We start from the raw sequence: 19,786 nt of genomic DNA, 5'->3' as shown, positions 1-19,786 counted from the left end.
GAACCTCGATTAATATTCGCCAAATATAGCCACCGTTGGCTTCGAATAATATTAGTTTCCTATATTTCAGATCGCATTATCTGGTCTTGATCCGTCTCTCTTTCATAACAGGTCAATTGAAAAGTCCCCGGCCTGACACATAGATGGCACTACTAGAATTAAATCCATATGTTTTTAGTTAGCCCTAAGCCTCAAAAGGTACGTGTATAAATTTGACAGCTGTCGGATCATTGGTTTGTAAATTATAGCATTTTGAGTGAAGCAACTTTTGTTATTGTGAAAAAATGGACAAAAAGGAATCTCGCGTGTTGATAAAATATTGCTTTTAAAAAGTCCAAGTGACAGTCATCCGAGTGGACCGCACACGATGAAACCGCTCCAAAGCGTGGGAAAACGCAACAGTCGGCTGGCAAGGTTATGACGCCTGTATTTTGGGATGCGCATAGAATAATTTTCATTGACTACCTTGAAAAAGGAAGGATTATCAACAGCGACTATTTCATAGCGTTATTGAGCCGTCTGAAGGACGAAATCGCCTAAAAACGACCTCATTTAAAGAAAAAGCGAGTGCTGCTTCACCAAGACAATGCACCGTGTCACAAGTCACTGAAAAAGATGGCAAAAATCCATGAATTGGGCTTAGAATTGCTTCCTCATCCACTGTATTCTCCCGATCTGGCCCTTCAGCGGCTATTTCCTCTTCTCAGATCTCAAAAGAATGCTCGCTGGGAAGAAATCTTGATCGAATGAAGAGATGATCGCCGAAACTGAGGCCTATTTTGAAGCAAAGGTCAAATCGTAGTACAAAAATGGTATCGAAAAGTTGGAGAGTCGCTATAATCAGTGTATCACTCTTGAAGGGAATTATGTTGAATAAACAAATTAATTTTGCCAAAAAAATGTTTTACTATGGTAGGCCGGGGACTATTCAATTGATCTGTTAGCTGTTCTTGTCCAATTCTCGCGTATTAAACGAATGACTTTTAAAAGCTTACAGATGTCAAACTGTAACAGTATTCAAGCCACACCGAAGAATTACCAAGATAATCGTTCGAATGAGCTTTTAGTTTTGATTGCAATATTTCGTCTTGTCTATACCTGTAATCTTAAAGAACACCTATTGCTTCAGAAGTAGATGTTATTTGCTTATCCTGTACTACTGATTCTGCGTAATTCAACTCCTGCACTTGCGGTAACTGAATCTTATTGAGATTTGCAATAGCAGGCGTCGTATGTTGCCCATACTTTATTATTTTCTTCATTAATCTTCTCGACTGCAATACACATTATATCATAAAGAATGTATTCAATACTGTTCATACCCATTCAATAAAATAGTGAACTCACGTCATCTAAACTGATGATGTTAAAACGTCGCAATGTTGCCGCGTTAATTCTAAGTTTCAATTCATTTTAGACTTGACATATAACAAAATTTTAATCTAAAAATAATGAAACAAAAATGTTATCCAATATAATTTGTTTTAATATTATAGCATATATTCTCGAACGTATGTAGTGATATACACTGTGAGGTCTAATCAATCTAATTAAGAATTGTATATCCAAATAATGTATTTTACTTTCATGAGAGATCCTATTTACCTTTTACGTTTAGTTCTTGTTTCCTTCAGTGCAGTGTTTCCTTGTAAAAATATTTTGATATCACTGTATTTCTCCTTAGTTTGTTCTGTGGCTACCTGTATACATCTTTCTTGATAACATTAGATTTAATCACTGCATTATCGCTAATTCATTTGCCATATCTGAAAAACATTTGGTATTCTTTCTCTCCCCATACATTTTAACCAAATGTTCATATATATTCTGAATAATTACAAACATATGTATGCATATAAATCTTTAACATTCTACAGTACGATTTTCTATAGTTACCCTGTATTAATTATATACTTACCTTTTGTTCTATCCATTCTTATCACCCCGTCTTGGTAAATGTCAGCACTGAAACATAATCCGATATCCAGAAGGTTTCATTCAATCACTGTCACTTTCGAAATCGCATTCAAGTGAATAAGCAAGCCTGTTAATTTCCCTTATTCACGATTCCACCATTTGCCAACTTTTTCTTCAATGTGTCCGGTCGAATTCATCCAAACCGAAGGTTTTATGGTAGACAATAGTTCTTTCTACATATCCATGCTTTACTCAGCGTCGTTTCAAACCTATAAACTTCTAATTTATGTATTTCAAGCCATTGCTTAATTGCAGTATTTGTCGATGTACTTGAAAAGTAGACCTTATATTATATTAGTAGGAATATTCGTATGCTGTGTGTACTGACTTTGTTTATTTTTTCAAACACTCACAGATAACACAGATGATTTCAAACTTGTTTATTTGGTTGTTAAAGGCAGGTTATTAGGTCAAGGTTATGTAGAAGAGATAAAAGGAATAAAATAATAAAGAAGGAAAAAAGGAACGAAGGAACGTCGTCGTGCTGTGTCTTTTATACTCGGAACCGAATGGTACCAATCCTCTAGAGTTGCCAACCTTAGAACTAAGCGTGGGTATATTTATAGTGGCCTAAAGTTGTGGTAGTTGCTACATTACTCTTCTCCAAGTGAAGCTGCTGTGTAATGTACCTGTATGGGGTGAAAGTTTTTAAGAACACTAGCAACCACATAATCAATGGCTCAGGAACTACTTGGAAGATAGGGATCCAACCTTATTATGAGTTTTGCAGGATCAGTTGCCATTTTCAGAAAAGCAGTACTTCACTACTATCTATAAGTGGCTGCTTACGAGTCCCGCCTCGTGGTGCAAGAGTGTCCATGTGATGCTGTTACGTCTAGGTTGCTGTGGTCTTCATACATTACACTAGTGCCGTGGGAGTTGACTATATAATGTTGATAGGTTCCTCATGCCTTCTTTCCGTGTGCGTATCGAGCACATGGATCATGCTGACCTTCCGATCCGATGATCCGGTAGGCACTGCGATCACGTCAGGTCACCAACTGCAGGAATTTTCGTCTGTTGTGCATGCATTAATTATGTTTGTTTGTTCAAACACTCACTACTAATTCGTTAAAGAAATTTGCAGTGGACCAGAAAACAGTGACCGATTTAAACTTGTTTATTTCGATGTTAAATACTACGTGTGTCGAATGGAGAATGGTAAGGATATTATGTTAGGTCAAGGTTTTACGGAAGCGACAACGGTATGAAATAATGAGAGAGGAGACTGTAGCGGTCGTTAATACTTTCCCCGAGCGCCAGCTATGAATTGATGAAGGTGTCGTCGTGGAGCAGCCAAAAGGCCATCTTGAATTTGCGCAACGTATTGCTGCGAACTAAAAATACTATTTTAATTAATTAGTCTTATTCTATAGTCTATATATGTCCAATAATTAGATCGGATCACTTTGCATATTTAGCTAATTACCGAATACATTGATACTCTTTCGAAGTATTTCACATAGATACTTTTCAGTAGTCTCGTTATTCGTTTTAGAGGAATATCGCATTGTATCATTTCTTTTGAAACATAGTGCGGGGCATCGAAAATGGCACGTAACACGTTATTTTGGAACCGTTATACGGTGCATTTATTAGATTTGCTAGCGCTTCCCCATATATCTTGTTAACCAGTGATAACTTGGATTTGCGCCAGATAAGCCAATACATTTGATAGAATTTAAGTCCAAGTTGTTTAACATTCTCTTCTTGCGGGAGTTGACAATTATTGATATGGACTGGTGGATATCTTCTTCTAGGGAGCGTAAAATTTATATGAGTGGATTTTGTTTCGTTGGCTTTAATACGCCATGTTTTCAACCATATTTGTATTTGATTTAGGTGTATTTGAGGTTCATTAATGCTATGGCTGGATCTTCATAAGAGGCTAAAACTGCCGTGTCGTCTGCGTATGTTGCCACAGTGGTGCCACAGAAGATATAGTACTTGACCCAGTACACTACCTTCCGGAATTCCTGAATATATTGCATGCAATTCGGTATGTTCATCTCCTTGTTTTATAGTAAAACGAAGACCTGTGAGGTAAGATTTTAGTACCTTATAATTCGGATGAGGGGGAAGTTTCTTTAATTTAACCCGCAATACCGTATGGCATACATTATCAAAAGCCTTAACTGAACTGAACAATATCTTTTAACATTTAAGTCCATGTTTATTTTGTTTACAAGTCTATGCACTTGTTCTATTGCTCAATGCTTATTGCGAAACACAAATTGGTGCTTTGGAGTAATATTTCTTTTTTTCTGTTATATAATTTAGCTTTTTTATGTACAGTTTCTGAAAAACTTTTAAAATCATCGGTAATAAACCTATAGGCCGGTAGGAGGTGACATCTTCTGATGGTTTGCTTGGTTTGAGAATCATTAATATTTCACCTACTTTCCAAATGCCAGGAAAATAATTAACCTTGAACTTTTTTGACGGTGAATTTTGGGAAGAGTTGAAAGACATATTTTAAATAATTTAAGATATCGGCCTTTTCTTTATTGCTTCTGGCCCAATTATTTTCATTTATTATAATAGGAGGGTTATGCTGCTGGGGCCTTTTGAGTTTGCGTGTTGTCATTTTCTAGGTATTCCTGAATGCCTTGGTTTAATTAATTTTAAATCAATTCTTTTAGCTCTTTTATTGCTTTATTAAATTTTCTTTTATTTTCTTTATTTCTCAGTTCAAATTTAAAGAGATGGTTCTGTCTGATTTTTAATAGCGGCTAGACAAGAAGGTTTATCTTTGAAAAAACTCTTACTATTATTGGTGAATGATTAGAAAATAGATCAAAACATGATTCTGCCAGACACTTTTGTACAAATATTTAAGTTTTTTATTTCTACGCCAAATTATATAATGGAATATTCTCTCTGGAAATAACAAGAAGGATTAAATGGTCTCGACAGCATAATTCACCCACTAAATATAGTGATAATACTTGGACCAAGAACGACAAAAAAAACGAAAAAACATCTAAAAATCATATTCCCGTCCGAAATATCCGTAGATGAGAAAGATAATTTAACTGGCTCTCTTAACACACGAAAAATGTACTGTCAACGAAATCAAACGAACCATAATGTACGAAATTAATGTCAAAAAATTTGGTAACTCGAAGAATTGTACGAAAAGAGTGTCAGAAAAGAGTTTCGACTTAATAGCATTTATTTTTAATGTCATGTTACGTCTAAACTACTTCCTTAGCACTTGGAAAGTGGCCCAAATCGTTATTATTCTCAAACAAGGGAAAAGCCGGAAGACGTCGTCCTGTGATATCCAAGGTTTTCGAGATACAAGAGGCTCAAAGTAATCACAGAGGAAAGAAATATTAGTCGAGAGCATCAATTTAGTTTCCGTTACAAACACGGAACAATAGAGCAAGTTCATAGATTGGCCAATAAAATAACAAAAAATTCGCTGGGCTGCATTTCTCAATATATATTATATTCTCTGCAATGTCTTCCGTCCCATGCGCACTTTCAACTACTAAAATTATATCTCACAGGTAGACATTTCATTATGAAACAGGGTGATGAATACACTGAACTACATCCAATACATTCAGGTGTTCCGCAAGGCAGTGTCCTCGGCCCATTCTTATATCCCCTGTAGACAGCTGACGTACTGACTTCAAACGCCACTACTATGGTAAAATATGCTCACGATACGACGATTTTATTATCTCAAAAGAATCCAATATCTCATTTCAACAAAATTCCTTTATGGTTGAAAACATGGCGTATCAAGGCAAATGAGGACTTTTATGATTTAATTAATATATTGTTATTAGTCGTTTCCGTCTAAGCTACAATTTGTCTTTATGATAACTTAAATCTAGGTATATAACTAGGAGGACCCATCGGCCATGTCTCAGTCTCTAGTGAAATAATGTTTATACATGTCACTGCTGAATTTTTTAATACATGCACCTCACTACACAACAGTATACAAGATCAGATGGTTTGATTGTTTTGAGTCTGTGTCCTGTTCTGGAGGTATCCAATAGTTGTAATAATTTAATATTCGTGTGAGAATGGAGTCTTTCCTCATGTCCCCTTGCAATTCTCTTGATTTCTTGACTGACTGTGGGTATCTGAAGGTCTCGATGTATATAATCAGTCCTCTAGTATTTGGGTGCACCAACAATACCTTTCAGGACTTTGTTCTGAAAAATGTGTATTTTATTTATGTTACTCTTTGCAGAACATCCCCATAATTGAACTCCGTATGTCCATATAGGTTTCAATATTTGCTTATATAATAGCAATTTATTATATACTGATAATTGTGATTTTCTTCCAATTAGCCAGTGCATTTTTCTATATTTCAATTACAGTTCTTTTCTCTTCTTTATATGTTCCTTCCAGCGAAGTCTTGCATCGAGATTCATTCCGAGATATTTAGCGTTATTGCTATATGGAATGATAGTATTATTTAATGTTATGGGTGCTTGTACGGTCTGTTTATAGGTAAACTGCACATGTACAGATATGTACAGATACAGACAGCAAATGTAGCCATCGTAATATTTTCTGTTTGTGATATATCACAAGTTTAGAGTAGATAAAGCATTGGTTCCAGTACACTTCCTTGTGGTACACCTGCTTTAGCTTCTTTTATTGTAGAGTAAGCTTCTTCTTGTTTGACTCTAAACATTCTGGTTGTAATGTATGATTTTAATAGTTCGGTGTGTTGTTTTGGTAGCATTTTCTGTAGTTTATGAATAAGGCCTTCATGCCAAACCTTATCGAAAGCTTGTGCTACATCTAAAAATATAGCTGAGCATACTTTTTTACTTTCATATTCTTTTTCAATAACATCTGTTATTCTGTGGACCTGGTAAAAAATTGTTGAGTGCTTGTTAATAAACCCAAACTGGTGTGTTGGTATTAAGTTTTTTCTCTCTATGATCGGTTTTATTCTTTTCAACAGAAGTTTTTCAAAAACCTTAGATATTACTGTTAGCAGTGATATAAGTCTATAGGCGTTTATTTCGTTTGCTGACTTGTCAGGTTTTGGGATCATTATAATTTCCGCCATTTTCCAAAATTCTGGGACATGTTTTATTTTACATGCTGTATTGATCAAGTTGGTGAGTTTTATAATTCCCTTCCTTCGTAGTTTTTGCAGTAATTCTCCAGTTATTAAATCGTAGCATGGTGGTTTCCTGGGGTTAATGTCAGTTTTAATAACTTTGGTTAACTGTTTCGGCGTGACTAACGCAATCATCGAATTTTCAGCTTCTATGTCCGGCAATTATGTTCAATATTAGTTTCGTTTGGTTTGAAAGTTTTTTCTACGTTTTCAGCAAACGCTTCTGCTTTTTGGGATTGTTACGTGTCCAATTCTCACATAAGTCTCTTATAGGCGGACTGTCTAGACATGAGCGCTTTAAATATTTTGTGGCTTTCCAGACTGAGTAATCAGTTTCTTCATCATCTGTTAAATTTGTCAGATAGTCATTTATGGTTTTGTTTTTAATTTCCAGTATTTATCTATTCAATCTTTGGGTTATATTGTTTATACTATTTTTTTTTCAGGTGTTCTGTTTTGTTGCCATTTTTTTCGTAATTTACGTTTTTCAGCTACCATTTCCCTCACTTCTTTTGAATAATTAATTCCTTTAGTTGTACTCTTAATTTCTGGAGTATTATTCCAAGCAGCTTGTTGAATATCTACTACGAATTTTTCTGCTTCAAAATTTAATTGTTCAGTTGTCTTGAGGGGTACATTTAGTTGAATTCGTTTGTTCAATTCTTCAGAAAATCCTTCCCAGTGTTTCCCTCTTGCTTCCCTCTTGTTTGTTAACGTTGGGTTTCTTTCTTTTCTTATTATATTTTCACTCAACGTCAGAATCACTGGCGTATGATCTGAACTTAACTCAAAATTTTCTTCGACTTTTACATAGTTTGATGTTATGTTTCTTACTATGAAGAAATCTAACAGGTCCAGGGTTTTCTCTTGATCAGTCGGCCAATAAGTTGGTTTTCCAGTTGACATGTAACTACATCTTAGATCAGCAGCGGCTTTATGCAGTTCATTGTCTTTAATTGTTGTCATTCTGGATCCCCATCTTGTATTTTTGCATTGAAAAATATGCGATCATTTTTTCTTCCCTGTCCATGAGGACGAATGAGGGCGAATATTCTAAAAGGACTTCCATGGGTATATCTTAATAATAATCTGGGAACACATCTGGGATCGACGCTTCAATTGAAAGAAGCATATACTAATAAAGCGTAAACAACTTGGGCTTAAACTGAACCAGATCTATTAGCTCATAGGGTGTAAATTTAAATTAGATTTGGATAATAAAATATTGCTGTATAAGTAAATTTTTAGGCACATATGGATGTATGGTATCGAAGTGTGGAGTACTGTTAGAAAATCCAGCATAATCATCCTTCAAAGATTCCAAGATAAAGTGCTACGTGCCATCGTTGAATTAAGTATGCACGATATCAGTGAAGTGCGTTGGTTAAAACGTTTACTACCATCCGACCTGATTAATGGACATAATTTTTAGAATAATAAAAAATTATAATTAAATTAAATATAATACTAGTTTATAAGTTTGTACAGATCACTTGTTGATGCGATCTTCTACACGCTATAACACAAATCTCCTTACATACTTTAGTCCATTGATGTGAAGTGATAGTAGAAGGCTAAGAGATTAAATAAAAAAATATATCGTAGACTGAACGTAAAACGTGCATCAACATATTTTAAATAAAATTTCTAAAAACATATTAATTTATTCGTTTGAATAATTGAAGTTTGACTCCCTTTCAATAATTGAATGTTAAATTAAAAAGAAGTTTTTTGTTTTTTATAAATTCTGATATTAGTCTGTTATGTTATATGTGATGGTATATAATAATACAATAATGATAATATATCATATATAATACAATAAAATATATTAGCTATATTACTATGTATTATTAACAGAAACTACAACAAACGCCAGCATAAGTACTTCTACATCGTCTTCAACAACACCGGCTCGTAAGTCTATACAAATATATCTAAATATGCTGTATATACTAACTGTTTGTATTTATCCCTATAAATGTATTTTTAGCTCCGGACCTGGACATTTTTTTGAACACAACATACATGAATTCGACAACTATCGCTATAAATTGGACAGTGAATGATTATTACAAACGATATAATTACAACGTTACAATTATTAGAGCTGATTCAAAGAATGTTTGCGCTAATAATAATCCCACAATCACTATGACTCGTTCTTGTTGTGATTACATTTATTATAATGCCTTACCAGGGTTCAAATATACTACGAATATATCAGTAGATAAGCTTGCAGTTAAAGCTTCAACAGAATTGGTAATGCCTAGTCAAGGTAAGATCTATTTATTATGTGTATTTTAGTAACATTGTTTATGGATAAAATGTAGTATAAGAAAAAAAATTAGAAAAAACTTATGTTATTAGGTGCTTGCATGTATTTTAATTAGCGATATCTATACGTTGAAAATGCGTAAAAAGTATTGATGCAAATAATTGTTAGACAATCTAACCTAACTGCTAAATTCGATAGCTTTCACAGTTTTCCATTTAGTAGTATCGAGTTATTATTTAAAAATAGCGATTTTGATAAACAATGAATTGCAAAATTTATTAGACAAAAATACAGCTCAAACTCCCAAACAACTTCCAGGCATCTTAGTAGTTGATAAATCAACTATTTCGAGATGTTAACACGCGATGAGAAAGATCCAAAAGGAGGGAAAATGGCTACTACACGAATTAAATGAAATTAACATTTCGAACCATTTCATTACTTACCAGCAATAAAGAAACATTTTCTGTGACGTATTGTGACTGACGATTAAAAACGGATCTAGTGTGGCAATCTCTTCACAGCGCAGAAGTCGTGGATTAGTCCAGGAGAGCCATCTACATCAAAACGGAAGCAAGATATTCATGCTCTGAAGTGGTGGGTCCAGCAGAGTGTAGTTCTTAGGAACTGCTAAACCGAATGAAACTGTTGCCATTTGAAGAATTTAAACGACATATTGTTGTAAGAGAGGCCGACAGTAGCGAGTAACAGACCCAAAATCATCCTCTTGAATGATAACACTTGTCCCCGCGTTACGAATGAGACCCTCTTTCAGCTCGAATGGATTCTCGAACTTCTGCCGCGTCCAGTACACTCACCAAATAATATCTTCCAATTAACATTTGTTCATATGGCTTAGTTGGCATAGTCTTTCGAAGTGCTGAAGAAATAAGAAAATGAAATGAATCGTTCTCTCTGCACGGTATGGCCACATTGCAAGAAAGATGAGAAAAATACGATTGAAAATGTTTTGATTAATATATTAGGCATATAAATTAGTATTGATATGTTCACCGATATCCGCTAAGGCAATTTACGAATTCCATGTAAAAGAACAACATATTAATCTACGAATCGACCCATTTTTTTGTTCCTTCATAAGATGTGAAGAGCTGCTCAGACAGGTGACAACTCATACGTCTGAACAACTAGTAATCAGAACAACTGAATAACAAGGTCTAGAGAATACTGCGGAAGGGGTAGCACTTCCCATTTTAATGTTTCTAAATATGTTTTTATATGTTAAATATGTATAAATATATTAAATATGTTAAAAATGTATTCCGGCCATTTTTCGCGCAGTGGACGTATCAATTGTAGTCAAAAGCAATCCCTATTAATGGTTTAATTAGGTTTTAGCAGCTTATAGTATACCACATCAAGCTGATCCCATCAAATACATAACATTAGCTTGATGCCATGATTTTTTCCCTTTGGATTATCGTATCCATTCATCACCAGTAATAATTCAACACAAAAAACTTTCCGATTTTGTCGTTAAAATCACATTTCATCAATGTCTCTTGGCTTCAATTCATAGGGCACAAAATATCTAAGCTTTTGGAACATTTCCATGTTCTTCAAGCGATTGAAAATGGTTTCTTATATTTCTCCCGACAATTGAACATATTCTTCTTGCATTTTACCCATATCAAATTTTTTTTTGCATTTGAGCAATTTTTTCAAATCCTAGTGATATATTCGGTCTTCAAAATCACTACTTTTAAACCGTCGAAACCAGTATTTACATGTTGAAATTGATAGAGCATGGTTACCATAAACTTCACCTAACATTCGATGATCTTGAGCTGCTTTTTTTCTTCAAGTTAACGTAAAAATGTTGCTTATTTATATGAATTTTTTCAGGGTCTGCTATAATAGATTGTGAATATGATGACATTACAGCAACAACAGCAACCATTATCATGACCAAAAACAACTCAAAATTTGACCAACCTAAATATATGAACATATTAATTTCAGAGGAAGACGAAATTAAGGAAGAGTATTGTAGTTTGAATGATAGTGATGTTTTTAGTCAATATCAATCCGTTAAGATTGATTGGGATAGCATTGAAGGTAAAATACGATATATTAGTGAATATTTTTTAAATTAAGAGTGTTTTAGGTGAAACATTCAAGGTGGTTTTGGGGGAAAACAATGCATGTCCGAACTCGTTAGCAACTAAAAATAATTGCAACCGACCCTTAAAACCTAAACAGCATTATTATGTATCGATTATTTTTTTCTATAGTAACTATTACCGCATTGTGCCATTGCATAAATCGTTTACCACCGATAAAGAATCTAACCTCGCTTTAGCATTAGGATTGATATTTGGGCTGATATGTGTTTCTGTTTTTGGTTATTCAGCGGTAATATTATGGAAAAAAGGATACTTAAAGTAAGTACATTAGTCCTGTATACTTAAAGTTCTACTGATATAAGGGATGCATAAAATAATATGAACACCTGACATATACACAATATTTGTTTATTAATAAGGTATTGAGCACCCATTTGTTTTTAAAACAGTTCAAACAGTTTTTAGTTCTACGCAGAATAGTTTTATAGAGTACATGAATACTTTCGAACCGAAATAATTAGTCCTATTTTTGTACCAAAACATTCTGCAATTGCCTCACTGGTAATGGAGACATTATAGGAAAATATTGTCCGATTTTAAAACTAATTAAAAAATTGCTGCAGGCAATACATTAAACATCTTCGTGACGTATTTACAAAAACTTAGAATAGACTATATACAAGTTTCTGGTATATTTCATCGATTTATTGACAGTACTAGTAATTAATTAGAATGGTTTTGTTTGTTGAAGCTAATTAAGAAATTATCAACTTTCTTTAATATTAGGTGCTTGTAAGTATTTTGATCTGCGATATCTACTGGTGAAAATTAGAAGCACCAATGTTGACAACTATTAAATTCGAATTCTCTGACATAAATCTATAGATTTTCATTTAGTATTATTGAGTTATTTCTGGTTAGCTAGCTTAGCAATTGTAGATCGACTATTTCAGAACGTTTACATACAATTGGACAAATTCATAAGGAACAATAATTGCTACATGTATATGTCTACTATATGAAAATATATATGTTATAACGTGAAACTAATATGGCTCTAACTTCGGACTGCGTATTCGAGGAAATGTGGTCATGTTCAAGTGCTTGTGTTAAAATTGAATAGAGTAACGCGTGAGATGCTTAAAAATAGACGAGACAGGAATTTGGTTTGTTTTGGAATAGAAAAACTATCGGGAATATTGACAGAAAACGACGATCCACTGTTTAGTAATTGATTAGTAAGCTCTGGGAAAATGTTACAGCCGGTTCAATCATTACAACATTTTATTGGTTAGTTTAATCAAGCAAATCAACATTTCCAACCAAAGCTTTTGGTTAGTGTTGGTCATATAGAAACCTCTAGAGAAAATATTTTGTTTTGATTGGTCCTTCATTTCACGTGACTACCCCATGATGTCACATTTATCCAAACCATATTCAATCTTTAAAATTAATTTATTAAAATAAAATTCTATACAATAATAAATGAAAAATTTTTCATAAATATAAGTAGTATGAGTATATAAATATAACTTATATAAACAAATATGATACAAACAAATACATAAAAGTATATGAGTATAAATGAAAATAAATTCTAAAGTTTCAGTACTCCACGCAATATAATCAAAATATTCTTCTAGGTTCTAGTTTTGTTATCACCTAACAATAATTTTTAAAATTTTATTTTGAACGTTTAAATTGATCCTAAGAAATTCTCTAAACAACTTTGATTAATTCCTTATAAGAAATATAATGAGTTGGAAATTCAACCAAAATAGATTTATATAAGGATATAAATCCCCGTAAAGTGGAAATTTTTAATTGATTACACTGTAACAAATATTTTCTAATTATCTAGATCGATTCTAATTAACTATTACCTTTTACACATTAACAATCACATCTTTTGAACAGCTGGGTAGATAACTCAAATTAATATTTTCACCACTATCACATACATATACATGTAATAAGCATGAGTCAAGATGTGTTTTTCCATTCTCGAAATCAGTTCCCTAGAAATATAATAAAAAAATAATAAAAAATAGAATAATTCCAGCAAGACGAGATACAAGTTACAATAGTTAGCATTGAAAAGACATAAACATAGGGCAACGCTGAAATAAAGATAGGAGATTGACACAGCAATAACACAGATTTATTTTTAAAATTAAGCCCAAGGACTTAATGTTAAACACACAGTCTGAGGTTCACGATTAATAACACCTGGAGAGGGAAACTAATTCTAACTATCATTCAGGGCGTGAACAAAAGTGCCAGACCTACTGGACTTTTACATTTCGAAAGGCACCTCATCAAATCAAATACAAATCAAGAGCTTGTGCGAACTATCATCTGATCACATTATAGTATTGTTAACACCAGGCGCGACAATTCTAAAAAAAAACAAAGGAGCCTAATCTTCTTGAATTACAAACCCGAAATATAATTGAACAAATTCGCTTTGCTGCAAAAGAAGCTATCCCGATATCAAGGGAGAAACCGCAATATGAGGTAAATAAGCCCCTTGAAATTATGGAATTAATAAATTGAATAATAACAGAACTGCTGTAGACAAAACAGTATTTAATAGAACTAGTAATCAGACAAATCAAAAGATTAAAGAATATAAACAGTTACTTCGAAAAATATGTAAGTGAATTAAGCCCGGAAACAGACAAAGATTACTGGTTATGGAAAGCAACTCGGAGATTTAAAAGACCAATTGTTAGAGTACCACCTATTAAAAATAATCAAAACGGATGGGTTCGAGGCAACGATGAAAAAGGTGAAGTGTTCGCAGAACATTTAGCTAACGTATTCCAACCGAGTGATATAGAATCTGCAATAACCCCAATCCTAGAAGTGCTCTTGGAATTGATGATATTTCACCTGAGTTATTAAAGAGCTGTCACGAATAGCAATAATCATGTTGACATATGTATTCAATGCATTTTGAGACTGTTCAGCATGTTCAGCATGTGTACAGAATAAGCATGTTCCAGAATGTTTTAAGGTTGCTCGAATAACCATGCTTAAAAAACTTGACAAACTGGCAGAACAAGTAGAATCTTACAGGCCTATTCCGCTGCTACCTGCTAACTCAAATTTATTTGAGAAACTGTTGTTAAAACGTATTAAACTGTAATACGTTTTAATAACAGTTGTAAATTGTTGTAAACCACGTAAATTGTTGAGAAGGCATTCGAAGAAAAGAAATACTGCCCTGCAATATTCCTGGACGTATCATAAGCTTTTGACCGTTAATGGCATTTGGAGTTAATCTACAAAATGAGCAAATCGCTAGCGCGGAATTACTGTCTACTGCTGGAATCATATCTTTTCAAAAGAAAATGTAGAGTATTGCCTATGAAGGGGCATTCTCAACACTACAGACTATTTCGGCTGGAATTCCACAGGGTAGAGTCTTGGGATCACTCCTATATTTGCTCTATACTGCTGACATCCCAAGAACAAAAGAAACAGTACATGGCCAACGACACATTTATCATTTATCTGTCTCTAGTTCAGTTCCAACCTTCGTAGGGTGAAGACGTATTTTCAATACGGTCCAAGCTATAAAAAGATACCTTTCTTTAAAAAAAACCCAGTATTTTATTACGGTTATTTAATTGAGTGTTAAAAACGCATAACAGATGCGGCTATCCGTCTCTCAGTCGACCTAAAGTGTAGTGAATACGTGTTTACGTGACCAGACAAAAGGACTGCATCTCATTTTTATTAGTGTTTAAAATTATTTCATCTTATTTTACAACAGTCCTTTTGAAATTCATTTATAGTATATAGTAAAAAACTAGTGCTAAAATAACGTAAGTGAAAAATGAAGTGCGTGAAATAAACAATGTATTTATTTTATTTTTTTTATCCTCTGGAAGTAAATTAAATAAAATATTAAAAATTAAAAAATGGCAAACCATAGCGATTCAACCACATCACCTGCACACTTTGATATAAGATTAGAACAAACAGCAATAACGCAAACTCCACCATCAGAATGGACTACAGTCATTAACAAAAAACGATTGAGAAGTCCAGAAGAAGAAATCGCGAGGAAACAAACAAGAATCAGTGACTATTGGTTGCAGAAACCGATAGAGACAAAAAACAGTTTTAGCAACCTGTCGGAAGAAATTGAAGAGAACATACAACCAAGCCCTGAAAAAGTTGTTCCCAAACCACCACCAATAACAGTCTATAAGGTAGGAATAATAAAAAATATCCATGACTTATTGAAAACCATTACTAGGAACTACACAATTAAAACTTTAATTAAAAATTAAATTCTTATAAAAGAATTAGATGAAAGAAACACCCAATATCATACATTCAGGCCAAAATCCGAGAGAACATTTAAATTCGTATTAAAAGGATTACATCACGGGACGGACTTTAACACCATCAAGGTAGCACTAGCTGAAAAAGGCCACGAGGTCGTAAATATTCACAATATACGACATCACACGACAAAAAAACCTCTGCCTATGTTTTATATAGACATAAAACCTAATGGAAATAATAAGGCGGTGTATGAAATCACCAAATTGGAAAATAATATTATTAAATGCGAACCACCACATATAAAAAGAATTATACCACAATGCACAAGGTGTCAAGCGCACGGGCACACAAAGACTTACTGTCGCAAATCATATAGATGCGTAAAATGTGCAGGAGAACATAAGACAGGAGATTGTACTCGTAAAGTTCGCGATGAAAAAGTGAAATGTGTTAACTGTAACGGAAATCATCCAGCGAATTACAAGGGTTGCGCAGTTCACAAGCAACTACAGCAGAAACTCTATCCTGCCTTAAGGGAAAAAAGGCATCAACAAAAACAATCCACTACTACCAATCTACCCACCAGAACAAGTCAACCAGACATAACTTATGCCCAAATAGTTGAAAATGGTTCAGCACAAAAACGAGAGACAATATCTCAACCTACTGAAACTAGCAACATCTCAAGATTAGAAAATATGATGGCCAAATTAATGGATCAAATGAGTACGATGCTTGGTCTACTCACAACCGTCGTAAGCAAACTTGCCTAATGCCTGAAACCAATAGCTACAAAATCGCCGTCTGGAATGCCAATGGGCTCCAACAACACGCCAGGGAACTAAAAATGTTCGTAAATGAACAAAATATTGACGTTATGATGGTTTCCGAAACACACTTTACGGACAAGAATTATCTGAAAGTTCCTAAATACAAGCTTTATCATACAAATCACCCTGATGATAAAGCACATGGAGGTACAGCCATAATAATTCGAGATGATATAAAGCATTTCGAAAAAGAAAAATTCCGCAAAGACTACCTGCAAGCCACCAGTATAACCATAGAGGAAGCCCATGGACCATTAACAATTTCTGCGATTTATTGCCCACCCAAACATAACAACAAGGTAGAATTTCAAGAATTCTTCAGTACGCTAGGTAATAGATTTATAGCAGGAGGAGATTATAATGCAAAACATTTAATGTGGGGTTCAAGAATAATAACCTCAAAAGGTAGAGAACTGCTCAAAGCCATAAGGAAAGATAACTTACAACATATCTCTACTGGTGAACCAACATATTGACCTTCAGACAGAAATAAAAAACCAGATACAATAGATTTCTGTATTACAAAAAATATTGATCCAAAAAAGTGTCAGGCAGAATCATGCTTCGACCTGTCTTCTGATCATTCACCAATAATAGTAACAATTTATTCAAAAATTACCATCAAAGATAAACCCCCTTCTCTGTGCAATAATAGAACTAACTGGCCCTCATTTAGAGAAAACTTAGACCAAAATATCTCTCTAAACTTACCGTTACAAACTGAAATGGATATAGAAATAGCAGCAATAAATCTTACAAAAAATATACAGGAGGCAGCATATTCCGCAACTCCCAACAGTGAAACATTTCCAAGAAAAAATATACATATATCATGTACAATACAGAAAAAGATAGCAGAAAAAAGAAAGTTACGACGAAATTGGCAACAGCAAAGGACTGAAGAGAATAAAAGAAAATTTAATAGGGCCATAAAAGAGCTGAGAGATCTAATCCAAATTGAACAAAACCAAGGCATTCAAGAATACCTAGAAAACTTGACATCAACTGAGGCTACAGACTATTCCTTGTGGAAAGCAACAAAAAAGCTTAGGAGATCCCAGCAGCATAACCCACCTATTAAAACAAGCGAAAATAATTGGGCGAGAAGCAATAAAGAGAAGGCCGAGATTTTCTCAAAACACTTAAAAAATGTTTTTAAACCTTTCCAGTCTCAGCTACATAAAGATGACGAAAATAAAATTACTAGCTTTCTAGATTCGCCATTTCAAATGGATTTACCGCACGAGAAATTAACGGTCAAAAAAGTTAAACATACAATAATGAGAGAGATTAATATTAAAAAAGCTCCTGGTTATGACTTAATTACTGGCAAAATTTTAAAAGAACTATCAGAAAAGGCTATAAAACTATTAACATATATATTTAATGCTATGCTACGAATTAATTACTTCCCTAGTATCTGGAAAGTAGCTAAAATATTAATGATACTTAAACCAGGAAAAATACCAGAAGATGTGACCTCCTACCGACCTATAAGTTTATTACCAATAATCTCGAAAGTTTTCGAGAAATTATACATAAAAAAAACTAAACTATATAATAGAAAAAAGAAAAATTATTCCAAAACATCAGTTTGGCTTTCGCAATAAGCATGGGACTATAGAGCAAGTGCATCGACTTGTAAACCAAATAAACGCCGACCTAAATGCCAAAAGATATTGTTCGGCTGCTTTCCTAGACATATCTCAGGCTTTTGACAAAGTATGGCATACGGGCTTGCAGGTTAAACTAAAGAAACTTCTCCCTCATCCGGACTATCAGCTACTAAAATCGTATCTCACTGACAGACATTTTATTGTAAATCAAGGCGATGAACATACCGAATTAAATCCCATATATTCAGGAGTTCCGCAAGGTAGTGTACTGGGTCCAGTACTGTATCTTCTGTATACGGCTGATCTGCCCACCACAAAAATAACTACTGTGGCAACATATGCAGACGATACAGCAATCTTAGCATCCCATGAAGATCCAGTCACAGCATCAATAAACCTACAAACCCACCTGGAGCAAATACAATTATGGTTGAAGACATGGCGCATTAAAGCCAATGAATCAAAATCCACGCATATAACGTTTACCCTGCGTAGAAGAACATGTCCACCAGTAAATATCAATCATCGTCAACTCCCCCAAGCAGAGCATGTTAAATATCTTGGTATGCATTTAGATCGACGCCTAACCTGGAAGAAGCACATACTCTCTAAACGGAAACAACTAGGACTAAAATTATACCAAATGTATTGGCTCATTGGGCGCAAATCCAAGTTATCATTAGATAACAAGGTATTGCTGTATGAGTCTATACTCAAGCCCATTTGGACATATGGAATTCAACTATGGGGTACCGCTAGCAAATCTAATATATCCATCATTCAACGGTTCCAAAATAAGGTGTTGCGTGCCATTGTGGATGCTTCGTACTATATTTCAAATAAAGTGATACAACGCGATATTCCTCTAGAACCTATAACGAGTGTAATCCAACGTGTTTGTGTGAAGTACTTCGAAAGAGTGTCAGTGCATCCCAATGTACTCGCTAATCAGCTAAATATGCGACGTGATAGTGAAGTGCGTAGACTAAAACGTTTAACACCACCTGATCTGATTACTGGACATATGTAGAGTTTAGAATAAGCATTAGAATAAGACTAATTAATTAAGATAATATTTTATACAGAAGATTGCGTAATGAAGTGATTTTCTACATGCCATGTATATATAATATAGACATAAGAAATACTTATTGCCAATAGGGCAGATTGTGGACTCACGAAGAGTAATAAAAAAACGTTTTGCGTTGCAGCGAAATGACAAAAATCTAATTATATCATTTGACGGATATCCGATTCCTTAAGCAGTATCGATCGTAGGTTAAAATGGAAACATTATGTTAGAAAAAAAGCAGAGCAGATTAGACTTGAAGTCAATCATTTGTTAGTCGGAAAATACTCCCAGCTTGGTCTAAAATCATAAAGCCAATTGGGATCTATGGAGTGTAAATATAGGGTTGCACTAAAACATCAAGCCAACTAGTAACCCAACGCTGTTAAAACATGAAATAAGGTTGCTGATTGGTCAACATGATGGTTGCTCGACGTTCGACAGCTCTTTCTATAACCCAAGTGAAATATCATCAATTTCATTAGCGTTTTTAGGATTGAGTTTGTTGTCATTTTGTGTGGCA

The 19,786-nt window shown here is 34.1% G+C and overlaps 1 protein-coding gene across 36 annotated transcripts in view; it reads left to right on the top strand.

The window, feature by feature from the left end:
- The window catches only part of LOC143194409 (uncharacterized), a 112,033-nt gene that overhangs the window by 84,415 nt on the left and 7,832 nt on the right, over positions 1-19,786 (top strand). For all 36 annotated transcript variants that reach the window (XM_076401184.1, XM_076401179.1, XM_076401161.1 and 33 more), the window contains 4 exons: positions 8,942-8,998; positions 9,075-9,359; positions 11,226-11,438; positions 11,488-11,764. In XM_076401184.1, the coding sequence (XP_076257299.1) occupies positions 8,942-8,998; positions 9,075-9,359; positions 11,226-11,438; positions 11,488-11,764 (832 nt within the window). The remainder of the gene's footprint in view (positions 1-8,941; positions 8,999-9,074; positions 9,360-11,225; positions 11,439-11,487; positions 11,765-19,786) is intronic.

The sequence above is a fragment of the Rhynchophorus ferrugineus genome, unplaced genomic scaffold (genome assembly GCF_030347505.1).
Source record: "Rhynchophorus ferrugineus isolate W39M unplaced genomic scaffold, kcgeb_rfMv2 rfM3, whole genome shotgun sequence".
Lineage (NCBI taxonomy): Eukaryota > Metazoa > Arthropoda > Insecta > Coleoptera > Curculionidae > Rhynchophorus > Rhynchophorus ferrugineus.
Note: the sequence above shows the minus strand (reverse complement) of the source record. Positions and strands in the feature narration are given on the sequence as shown.